The sequence below is a fragment of the Xiphophorus maculatus genome, chromosome 9, assembly GCF_002775205.1.
Source record: "Xiphophorus maculatus strain JP 163 A chromosome 9, X_maculatus-5.0-male, whole genome shotgun sequence".
Taxonomy (NCBI): Eukaryota; Metazoa; Chordata; class Actinopteri; order Cyprinodontiformes; family Poeciliidae; genus Xiphophorus; species Xiphophorus maculatus.
The window spans coordinates 16,855,261-16,867,478 of NC_036451.1; the positions used below are offsets into that span (position 1 = coordinate 16,855,261).

Here is a 12,218-nt window from a genome sequence, read left to right on the forward strand (position 1 = left end):
AAGTTGCTGAAACATAGTTCAGTACAGGAGACAAGTCTCTCATACAACATCTAACTTCTAAAAATAGCCAGCGTTGCTGCTTGGGAAAGGATGCATAATAGCCCGTCTTCTGAGTGTGCCTTAAATGTCTTTGGATTTGCATTTAGTAAAATAATTATTGTGTTAAGGGAACTTGAACACACAAATAAACAAAATCAAGATGTCTTCTCTAAAAATAAATCATTTCTGAAATTGCCGTAGTTTATAACTAAAAAAAGCTCTCCATAATGTGACTCTGTTACCAGATTTTACCCCCAACAAGATGTCTAATCCCGGCACTCTACCTACACAGATAAACACACACGCACACAGACACCCACACACAGGGTTCTTTCCCAGACATCAGAGAGGCAGTTCTGAGGAAAAAAAGAGCATGATTGTTTATATAAGCTAGCTCAGAGTTATTTTTAATGTATTTTGGCCAAGAAATGACTTGAAAACTATTTAGAGTTTGAGGCTCTTTTCATAAGGAAAATAAATAACAGCATACAGATTGTGACATTCCGGACTGATTGTGGGCGAAAAACGACGTTGACGCGGCAAAGATAAGGGGCTGCAATCAGGCGTTTGTATATGTGGCTGTGTTTTATCACAACTTAAGGTGAAAAGTGGAATACTGGAAAATCTCTCAGTCATGCCAACTTCCTAATTGAAATGTACTTACAAACAGGATGCAGTCTGGCAAAACTCCCCACAGTTCCAAGTCTTACCTCCTCACACATCCAGTTTCAGAGATGTAAGCTTAAAAAAGGCAAAAATCCATGTTGAAGCTTTTCATCACCAACAAGACTAAACTATTTACTAAGGATACACATGGAAAATCTCTCCCTCTTCCAGGTTCTATCTGAGCATGCTTTTGTTACAACTTGGCGATGAAGCCTGATAAAGACGTTATCTAGTGGAAGCAGCATGGCCGTCCCTGCACCCACTGCCTGTGTGGCAGTTTTTGTGACATGCAGTCACCTTGTGTCTTAAAAGATTTCAGACAGCTGCTGATAACCCAGCAGCAGCACCTCGGCCCTACAGATAAAACCATCAGGCCTCAGCTTTACTCGCAACCTCCTGCAATGATGTAAGAAGCTCCATTTAACAGAGAACGTGACGGACCAGGAGATTCAGATAACGTTGCAATAGACTGAGTTACCTTCTTGTAGTAATTTATTCTTGGTGCTTCATTCTAGCTCCAATGAAATAAATGTAAAATCAAGGAGAGTAAAACCTACTAATGAACATTAGGCAAAGATATGGCAATGCCCTATAACAAAACCCTATTAACAATAATGATGAAGAATAAAATAAATATAAAATAATCAAAGCAAATAATCATAATACAACTGAGTACATATTAGTTCTCTTTAAAGCACAATCCATACTGACTAGAGACTCTGAACAGCCAAACAAAATCAATAATAATCACTGTTTTAACACTGGCCACAGAACACCTTAATGTGATCTAGGATGATGCTCACAGTAAATTTACAAATGATAGTTAAATCAATGCTGCAGCTCGCAAACAGCCCATGGTGTCATAAGGGGTGGTGGATGAGTGGTGAGGTAGAACGCCAGGAGACCCAGGTAAGAGAGATGGTTGTTTTAATAATAAATAATGCTCCAAACAGTCCACAAGATTCTGGCGGCACGGCTGAGCGGAAGCCAGGGCTCACACCGGTAGCAACAGAATACACGTGGCAAATGAACAGGCAAACAGAAAGACGCAACAAGCGACGAGGACCCGACAGAGACGCAGAAACACAGGTGACATTAAATACACAGGAGGGTAATCACAGAACGAGACACACCTGGGAAACAATCAAGGGGAAGACAGGACAACATGGAAACTCAGAGACACAGAAACTTGAAATAAATACACCGGAAAAATACGGAACATGACACATGGTCACGTTGGGTTGTGGGATTAATATTTTATAGTTTATACAAATTTAAAAAAGTTTTTTTAGAGGGAGCAGAGGAGTTTGCTTTGCAGCGGTCTTTGAAGTGTTGTGAATTAGCTTTTTCAAGTGACTATGAGAGAAATGCTCCTTGACGTGCTAACAGCAGTTTACACAAAGGCTTAATGAACTGCAGCATCTGAGTCAGGTTTGCACACACACACACATCTTTTCTGTTCTACTCACAAGTTTTCTATGGAACTGTGATCAGAGCTCCGTGATGATCAGTCCAAAACATTGACTTTGTTGTTGTCTTAGAGCTAATTTGAAACTAATATGTTAAGCTGTTGCTGCGATAATGTTTTTTTCCCTCACGATGCCATTTAATGTACCAGTCGGTTCAGGAAGACACCCTCACAACATGATGTTCTTAGGCTTCGTGTCTGTCCCACAACCTCCAATATGTCATTAGAGGCAAAGAACAAGAAGACATGTCTCCAAAAGTTCTTTGTCCCAGCTGAGTTATTGCCAGGCTTCTGCAGCACTTAATTGTATGCTAAGGAGGTAATGCATTTATATGAGTCAGGTGTGCTGGTCCAGGGATACATCTAAAACATGAAGGACGGTGTGTATATGTTGTCCAAATTGGTGCGTCATCCCTTAAAAAGTGCATTTAAGATGTTTCTGTGTGTCTGATGGTTGATGCACCACCATTTTTTAATACTGAGGGTAAAAATCATGAGATGGGTGAGAGTTGAGGCCTTTCTTTTCCATTTACCACAGTTCTTGTTCTTTTCCCACTGCACTTTGCATTCCTGAACATCTTACTCACCATTAGAGTGTGCGTCAGCATGCCCTCCCTCCCAGTCCTGCAGCTCATATGCACACAAGTACAGTACAGGGCATTATTGGTGCAACTGTTACAGAAAAATTGATACAAGGCCAGTTTTTCCCTCCTCTGGTCCATCTTTTTTTTTTAACTGAGCATCAAACATCCAGAAGTTCTGGCTCCATCTCCTAAAAAATACATTTGAGGCTTTGGGGATGTTTTTTATGCTGTTATAAATGGGCTGTCAGAGTGTCTGTACATCTCTTGCTACTCAGGGTTAGATCAACAGCTCTGAGGGTTATTCATTAATCAGCACCAGCCTGATTTAGGTGGGCTAAGCTGCCTGGGACCCTTCAAAGTGTGATGCCACCAGGAAGAAGAGGTCAGAAAAACCTGCCAGCTCTTAGTCTCCTGCTCTTTTTTTGCTCTCACCATCCTAGCTTCTTTTTCATCAATATTTGTTACGTCTGATATGAATCAGCACTGTCATCAATCACAAGCTCTTTTCAATAAAGCAAAAACAAACAGAAAAAATAAAATTGATGGATAAGCTAAAAAATATAAACACTTGTTAGGAGTAGAAAATACAAAAAGTAAATAAACCTTTCTCACTCTTTCCAAACAACTCATATATGGATTGCGGCATTTTTTAGCTTTGTTTTCTCAGGCAACACGAGTTACCAGAACTATCATCTGTGAGTTTTGGAAGCTTTATTTTGTGCTTTTTCTGATGCTTTTTTTATTGTGCAGCTGCTGTCATTTCAGCTCAAATTTTATCAAAATGTACAAGTTTAGACTTATAATTCTTTTTCAGGCATGAAAAAGCGTCCAATTTGTTCTGCAAAAACAAATTGTTCCAGAAACATTGGAGCAGAACAGATGTTGAAAATGTGATTTCTTTAAAAAGACTCATGGTCTAAGAGAACCTTCCTGACTGCAAATGCTGTCAAATGGTCTGAGTATTTTAAAATGATGACAGGAAGTTGAAAGGGTTGTATATGTTGCAACTGGTTTCACAATAACAGGCTATATGTACTGAAACAAAGACGTGAGTCTTTTTCTCTGCCATTTTATCTTTGTGCTTTCATCACAAGGGTTAGTGTTCATGAGCAAAAGGTTTCATAAAATTATCAAATCAAATCAAATCTTATTTGTGTAGCACCTTTCAGCAACAAGGCATTTCAAAGTGCTTCACATCATAAAAACACAAAAATACAAAGTCATAGGACACACAGTTAGAAACATTACATTTTGTCGTCATTACACATCAGATTATTGATTAATGTTTCATGATTATGTTTCGAAAGCAACTCTAAACAGCTGGGTTTTTAATCTAGATTTAAAGCAACTCAATGTTTTGTTTTGCAGTTTTCTGGAAGTTTATTCCATGTTTGTTGTTCATACATAGAAGCTGAATGCTGCTTCTCCATGTTTGGTTATCAGATTGGTTGTAATGAGTCTATCCTCTCTGGTAGGACACCTTTTGTTTCCTGATGAGGAAACTGATTCACCAAGCAGACGTGGTTTCCTCATTATTTCCAATGGTGTGATCAACATGGCCACACCTCACTTTGACTACATCGCTAAAACAGAGTTGCTTGGTTCAGTGTTTAATTTAAATGTGTTCCTGAACTCAACAAATCAGCCAAATCTGATAAAACACCTGGTTTTTATGCGATGTTGTGTGTGTATGTTTTATATTTTCATTTCACATTTATGTTGGCAGTGATTATGTAGTGAACTTTGACTGTCCTGATAGGTGGTCTGTGATCTTATGGCTCCAATAAATGTTTTGACCTCCGTTTAAGAGGAAAACGCCCTCAAAATCACATTCTCTTTTTAAAGGTGATTTTCCTGCTTACTGTTAACAAATGCACCACCTGTCTCTTCCTTTTTTACATCTTCCCATCCCATGAATTTGATTTCCCCAACTGGAGGGGATTCAAACACCTACTATCACGTATTTCAATAAGTCACCCTGCCTATAAAGACCAGTAGGAACTCTTAGCTGCCAGACTGTCATTAGTAGTTACTGTAATCAGTTCTTCTTGTCATAATGCTTCCAGTTACTCCTTTTTGCTCATTCTCCGTTACTCAACTTCATTCTACAATAAGTAGGACTGGGAGTTATGGGAGTTGGAACTGGCTCAACTCCCACAAGGGTCTATCACTCACCCTATGAGCAAAACTTTGCTTACCTCCAGTTATCTCCTGCTCTACTCTCTAACCTCACACCACCACTGAAATTAGTTATCAATGTGACAACTTGCCAATAAATATTTTGCTCCCACATTAAGATCCTAAGTAACCACATCCAGAGCTACTACTCAACCAACCAACAAGTAAAAATGATTCCTCCCATAATTTAATTATCTCAGTACTTAACCGCCTCTATCCTTTCACTCTACGTCTTCAGATGTTCACTACACCTCAAACCAAGCTGCAGTTATTCATATCTTTACAGTTTGATAAATATCAGCATCATACTCTTTTCAACAGGCTGCTCAGTGAAAACACACCAAAACTTTCAAAACATGATACTGGTGACCTGCTATCTTCCCCCTGTTTTTTTTACAGATGACTTTTGTCTCAAAAAGTACATAAAAGGACAAAAAAGAAATAACTCATCTCTTCCCATCCTTTCCAGTTGGCTCCAATGCAAGAGGTCAGACCTATCTCACACTATAACGTACCAAAGGGACCAAGAAATCTTTTATTTAAACAAGAAACAAAACAATGACTCATCATATCACAGAAAAAAAAAAAAAAACATGGATTCCAACTTCTTAGGTTATGAGTTGAAAAGATAAAGCTCTTGGAGGAGACAAGAGAAACATGATGAATGTAAGGAAAAACATGAAAAATATTTGTATTTTATTACACTTTTCTGCCTCCTTTACCTAATAAACATAGACCTAATGATACCTTAAAATGTGGTAAATTTTACATTATTTAAGCTTTACTGACAATTTGCCTTTCATTTGATTTGAGTTTTTGACTTTCTGAGTAAATGCACGCTCATTCAAAAATTCAGAAAGGACAGTTTAATATTTTTTTTTTACTTGGGGCAATTTTAAATTCTGGTTTGAACTGGATCTTGTTAAAATGTTTGATAAATTAACATGTTTTTTTTATTAATTATTTAAAACAGGATAAAGGTACAACATAAACCTTTAAAGAAATCTACATTTATTGTAGGATACTAATAACCCTTTAGACAAGTTTGAGAAAAGTCGATCTCTTTAAATAAGCTCTAAAACGACTCAATCCAAAATTTGAAAGTCAGTTTAAGTAAATTCATATACTTGTTTACTGTTGCAGCAGTTTATGAGTAATATACCCAAATGATCAGAATGGTACAAATAGAAAAAAAGGGGGAAGCCTCCAGGTCATTCCACCCTGGGCAGAGAGCCATATTGCCTACATCAAAAACTGCTGCAAAATTTAATGAATAATTTATGAATCCACTGACACGAAGGTAAAAAAAAATGAAGTTGCAATAGAGAAGCACAACAAACAGATGAAATTATTGGCTATATAAAGTCCTTCAGACAGAAATTACCAGAGCGCAAAATCCCCGTGGGGCAGTGAACTAACATGTGTTGGGACAAGTCTGGTGGCAATTACATGATATAATAAGTAATCTGCTCTCTGGTTGAGCTAAGCAAATGAAAACTTATTCAAGCAACTTTTATTTTGAGACTCAACAGAATCAGTCCAATTCACCATGACTTTGAAAATCCAAATATGTAACCACAGTTTGGCACATCTCTTTCAAAACAGTTCATTTTGACACGCAGAGTGTTTGTACCTCCTGACTCACAATAGAAAGGAATAAACGTTTCAGGGAAGATCCCGCCTCAGCTGGAGCTGTGAAGAAAAGGAAGAGGAGGAGGAGGAGGAAGAGGAGGAGGAGGAGGTGGAGAGGGAGGAGGAGGAGGAGGAGGAGGAGGAGGAGGGTGAGCCGAGTTATCCGGACTGAGAAGTCACTGTGCGCAAAGGGAAACAGAAAAGTTCCACAAGAGGACTCACTCTGGATCTTTTCAGGATAATAATGAACTATACGACGCTTATGTATGTACAAGTTCAAAATACGGACTTTTGACTTCACTTTGGACTGGAGCCACGTTTTAAAATTTACTGCAGTTCGCACAGACATTCTACAAATCTCGCTGCTCTACTGCGATGTTTAAAAGAAACCAAGTCATTTAGAAAGGTAAGGTTGTTCCTGAAAACTAAAGCCTGATAGTGGAATAAATAAATGTTTATATGCTGTGATGTGTGACTATTATCTGAGTGCACGTCTGAAAAACGTAGGAAAGGCTCTTAAAGATGTTGTGTTTTTCTCCCCAAGAGAACAACCTGTTTTGAACCGTTTTTTTCCCACCCTAATTTAGCTTCAATAATAATTTATTAACTTAATGTAACATAACATAGAACAAAAAATAACAAAGTGAGGATAGTTGATGCTGCTTGTATCTCCTTTTTCAGCTTTTTAGGTCCGACTGTTTAGATTTTAATGTTGTCTAAGTTGTATTGGTTAAAATATTACATTTCTGCAGCAGTAATGCACTTTTTTGTTAAATTAACTCCTTCACACTCCACGTCCAATTGAATGTATAGCCTATGTTATTTTTCTGGGCTTAAACCAAGAAAAAAGATATAATTTGAATGATACTTCATACTGATTGGATTCTTAAACAAAAACAAAAGTTCAGGCTCTTAACTTGATATTACTGAGTTTCAGACATAAGAGGAGCATTTTATGAAACTAGAGAAGAGAGGAGTAAGTATCTGTTTTCCATCAAAAATATTAATTCATGTTCATAATAATTTAGATAAAGTGCTCTCAGTATAATTTGAAGTATTTCTAGTAGAAATGTTTTACAAAGTACCTTCAAATACTGTCATTAAATTGTTGAATGTCCATCCCAATGGACATCAGGAGTTTGACCATGTTAACAAATGCTTAATTATTGTCCTTAATTATTCAGTGTTGCTGTGCAACAAAAAAAAGTGCCTATAAGCATCCATCCATCCATTTTCTTACGCCCTTTTCCCTCGTGGGGTCGGGAGGTGCTGGTGCCTATCTCCTGCTAACGTTCTGGGTGAGAAGCGGGGTCACCCTGGACAGGTCGCCAGTCTGTCGCAGGCCAACACAGAGACAGACAGGACAAATAACCATGCACACACATTCATACCTAGGGAGAATTTAGAGAGACCAATTTACCTAACAGTCATATTTTTGGGCTGTGGGAGGAAGCCGGAAAACCCGGAGAGAACCCACGCATGCACAGGGAGAACATGCAAACTCCATGCACAAAGACCCCGGGCCGGGAATCAAACCCAGGACCTTCTTGGTGCAAGGTAACAGTGCTACCAAACTGCGCCACTGTGCAGCCCATCTAAAAGCATTTTATGGCCAATTTGGGATTTAAGAATTACTTTTTTGCTATTTTATTTTTTTCAGTGATGAAGTATAAACTCTCAAACTGCCTTGACCCAATTATGGAGAGATAATTAATCTAGGAAATAACCCATTGCCCAGTTTTTTGAAAGAGTCTCATCAAGAGGTGTTCAATCTGTACGGTGAATGAATGGGTGATGTTGTCCTGCTAGATCAAATAGTCAGTCTGTACCACACAGAATCTGGGGAAAAAATTCAGTGCCCACCAGATGCAGGAAGCCACACTGCACAGGAAAAACACACTTCTACTCTAACAAATGTAAAATCCACCTGTGCCTTGTGCCACTCTGAAACTGCTTCAAGGTTTCTCTTCAAAAGTTAGAGATTACATGAAAATACCCAGACAGCTTATGCTTTGATAACTGTGTAATCCATTGTTACCTGTTTAGCAATACTGTACATAAAAGCATGCCAGCGCATTTGAAAGTTCAATAATATATTAATAAAGGCAAAACTAGATTTTGTATTCTATATGCTCCATTCTGACATTTTCACAAACAAATATGCAGACATTCACTTTCAAAGGTTGAGCTCACACCTAATTAGTTATGACATGAAATCTATGTGAATAGTATAAATTTTGTTACTTACATTTTAATGACATCATTTAGTCACAATGTCCATTACAATGGACAAATCAGAAAAACATATAAAAACATGGGATAGGTTTCCCTGTTATTTATATGATTAAGAGGAGTAAAAATGTTTTGGCTCGCTAGAAAAACATCAGGTCTGAAGAGGTTTATTGACAAATTTTCTTTACTTAAATTGATATGTTTTAATAAACAAGATATTGTAAAAAAAAAAATACTTTGTTTTATGACTAATTTTGGCCTCTTTGGCAGGTCTTTGTGTGATGGCTGATGTGACACTTCCAGGGTGAGCAGCTCCTGTTTTCAGTGCTGTGACGCCCTCTGCTGTGTGGCTGAGGGAGATTCAGGACTGGGAAAGCAAGGATGGAGAATGTTATCAAGGAGGGGATGAACACTGTCATCATCAACCACTACAACCACTCGGGGAAGTTGGACCGACCTCGTAACGGGGGCGTCTGCAAGACGGTGTTGCTGCTAATCATCTGCATGCTCATCATTCTGGAGAACATAATGGTTCTGCTCGCTATCTGGAGGAACAAGCGCTTCCACAGCCGAATGTACCTGCTCATTGGAAACCTGGCGTTGTCTGACCTTCTGGCTGGTGTGGCCTATGTGGTAAATATCTTCACCTCGGGGAGTAAGACCTTCTACCTGACGCCAGAGCAATGGCTGGCTAGAGAGGGAAGCATGTTTGTGGCCCTCAGCGCCTCCACCTGCAGTCTCCTGGCCATTGGCATTGAGAGGCACATGACAATGGTGCGTCTGCGGCCCAATGAAACAACCGGACGAGGAAGACTCCTGGTAATGCTGGCAGCATGCTGGGTTGTGTCTGTGCTCCTCGGGGCCCTGCCCAGTCTGGGCTGGAACTGCCTGAACAATCTGGATTCCTGCTCCACAGTTCTGCCATTGTACGCTGAAAGTTACATTGCCTTCTGCATTAGTGTTTTCAGCGCGCTGCTGGTTGCTATTATCATTCTCTACATAAGGATTTACCGTCTGGTGACCTCCAGCGGCCGCAGGGTGAGCAGCCGGCCTTCAGACTGCTCTCTGGTCCTGCTGCGGACGGTTGTGATTGTTCTTGGGGTGTTTGTCGTTTGCTGGACCCCCTTATTCGTTCTGCTCCTGCTCGATGTCGGTTGCAGCCCGCAAAGGTGCGAGGTCCTCTACCAGGTAGACTGGTTCATCACCCTGGCCGTGCTCAACTCTGCCCTCAACCCTCTGATATACACTCTGTCCAGCAGGGAGATGAGAGGAGCTTTCTATAATTTACTCTGCTGCTCTCAAACCAGCATGGAGCCATGTGGGTCTCCTGCACTGGGTAACCCTCCTCTGGGCACCATTATCCCCACAGTGGAAAACAGCAGGACCAGTTTGGGTGGAGGTGGAGGCAGTGGGACCTGCAAGTCCGCTCTAAAGATTCCTGGACCAACAAACTCCGACAATAAACATGCAGATCCTTCTCCCACTACAGTGCTTCACCCGCCTGGGCCGGCGGACCTGCTCTCAGCTGTGCTTGTGAAGGCGGGGGCACTGCCGTCCCTCAGCAAGTTCTGAGTGGTGTCACCTAAAAAAATAGTCTAGTATCAGACATTACTTCACTACCAGCCACTTTTTGTTTGTTTACTATTGCTCATGTAGCTTATGAAACTTAGTTCGAACGGAGAAAATCACGACAGTTACTTCTGCTCAGACTACAATAAAAAGCCCTATAGGTCACTACTAACACACATGGTAATAAATATCAAAAACCAAAACAGTGAACAAAATATAAGTTTGATTTTCACAGTTATTAACCCTCTATGGCATGACTTTTTATTTTTGTGGGGAAGACATATTTTCCTGCATTCTTTGGGAGCTTGGTGGTCCCTAATTACATGTCAATCATAAAATCGGACTCTGACACCTCCTGGAACCAGATTTGGGTTTGTTGCCTCAGGGTAACATTGGTCTAGAACACCAAGATTTTCTACACTGATTATGAGAAATGAAATACAAATCAAACAAACACTATATTCATAAAATAACTTTTTTTTGGACAAAAATATGTCAAAAATCATGCCCCCCAAAAAATAAAATAAAGGAGCAATGTGAGGTACAGCTATGTGGTTTGTTGCCTGAGGGCAACGCCATGCCATAGAGGGTTAAAGTTAAGTAACATTTCTAACCATCAGACTCAACAGGAAAGTGTCATGCATGCCATGATTCAACCTCTTCACCATGCTTATTGAACAGGCACAGTTCACAGCAGAGTTTACTCACCTTTCACAATATTTATTCATCATTATAAGCCAGCAGCATTCAAATGGTGGTACTTTTTACATGTTGGATAAACTGATGGCGCTACAACAAGCCTGACTTAGCCTCTTATCCCGGATTTTGTAATCCTACTTTTGTGAAGCAGCCCTCTGGAGGTCACTTTTCTGGAAGTTTCATTAAACGAACTGGTTATTTTCCCAGCTAAGTGATACTTTCAGGTTACATTATGGAGATCACCAGCAAGTTTTGAAATTTGTTGATTACTTCTTTTAGGTATTTTTACCTAACTTACACTTTTTCTACTTTGCTAGTTATCTAGCTATTAGGTACTTTCCAGGAAAGGTTTCTGGCATGCTCTGGAAAGTAACATCTACGTTCCTGGTAAGTACTTTAGAGGTTTTGGGGAAAGTGTCCAGTATGTTCCTTTAAAATTCCCTTGAATTACCTGGAAAGCTTCTGGAAAGTTTCAGAAAGTAAATGGTAAATTCATTGAATGTAAGAGCTGTATTATGTAGTTCTACCAACCATTATGGTACTTGGAGTTTATTTTACTTTTTACCTTTATTATAGTAATTTGTTGTGCACTATGGGCGAGAAAAGTATTGCCAGACCAGCAGCTTCATGAGGCTGTGACGAGTTTTCCATACATAAAATATGTGGATAAAAATGTTTTAGATTCCTGATTTATTTTCAGGGGGAACTTGAGGATCTTTAATGCTTACCTTGTCACCAGATGTGTGTACTCCTCCTGCAGTCTGCAAGCAAGATTTGCATAACCACATCTACAGATACTTGCTTCTCACCAACACACACAGAAACCACTTATATATATATATATCACTTAACCACTTGTGAATAAGAATGTTGGATGTGAATTATTTAATGATAGTAGACTATTGTGGTTGATGTAGTGTCTGATAAGGCAATAGAAAAAATAAAATTCTATTCTTTTTTATCAGGTTGATCTTTTGTACATTTTGCACTCTTAATCTGTTTGTGCTCTTCTTAGCAAGTTGCCCACACCTTTTTGTTGCCATGTTTCTGGATATTTTACAATTTGACCTCTTTTCTCATCGGAGTTTGGTAGAAATTATTTTTAACTGCATGGTTTCCTAACATTGATTTAAACTTAAAGTGTTCATTTA

At 39.3% G+C, this 12,218-nt stretch overlaps 1 protein-coding gene across 1 annotated transcript; it reads left to right on the plus strand.

Moving 5' to 3' along the window:
- Nucleotides 1–6,742: 6,742 nt before the first annotated feature.
- LOC102217142 (sphingosine 1-phosphate receptor 3-like) lies at nucleotides 6,743–10,673 on the plus strand. Its single transcript, XM_005795659.2, has 2 exons — nucleotides 6,743–6,973; nucleotides 9,070–10,673. The coding sequence occupies exon 2, from the start codon at nucleotides 9,181–9,183 to the stop codon at nucleotides 10,369–10,371; it is 1,191 nt and encodes a 396-aa protein (XP_005795716.1). The 5' UTR covers nucleotides 6,743–6,973; nucleotides 9,070–9,180; the 3' UTR covers nucleotides 10,372–10,673.
- The last annotated feature ends 1,545 nt before the right edge of the window (nucleotides 10,674–12,218 follow it).

What these genes read in the sequence shown, in the direction of transcription:
- LOC102217142 (XM_005795659.2), top strand. Translation starts at nt 9,181, where the DNA reads ATGGAGAATGTTATCAAGGAGGGGATGAACACTGTCATCATCAACCAC.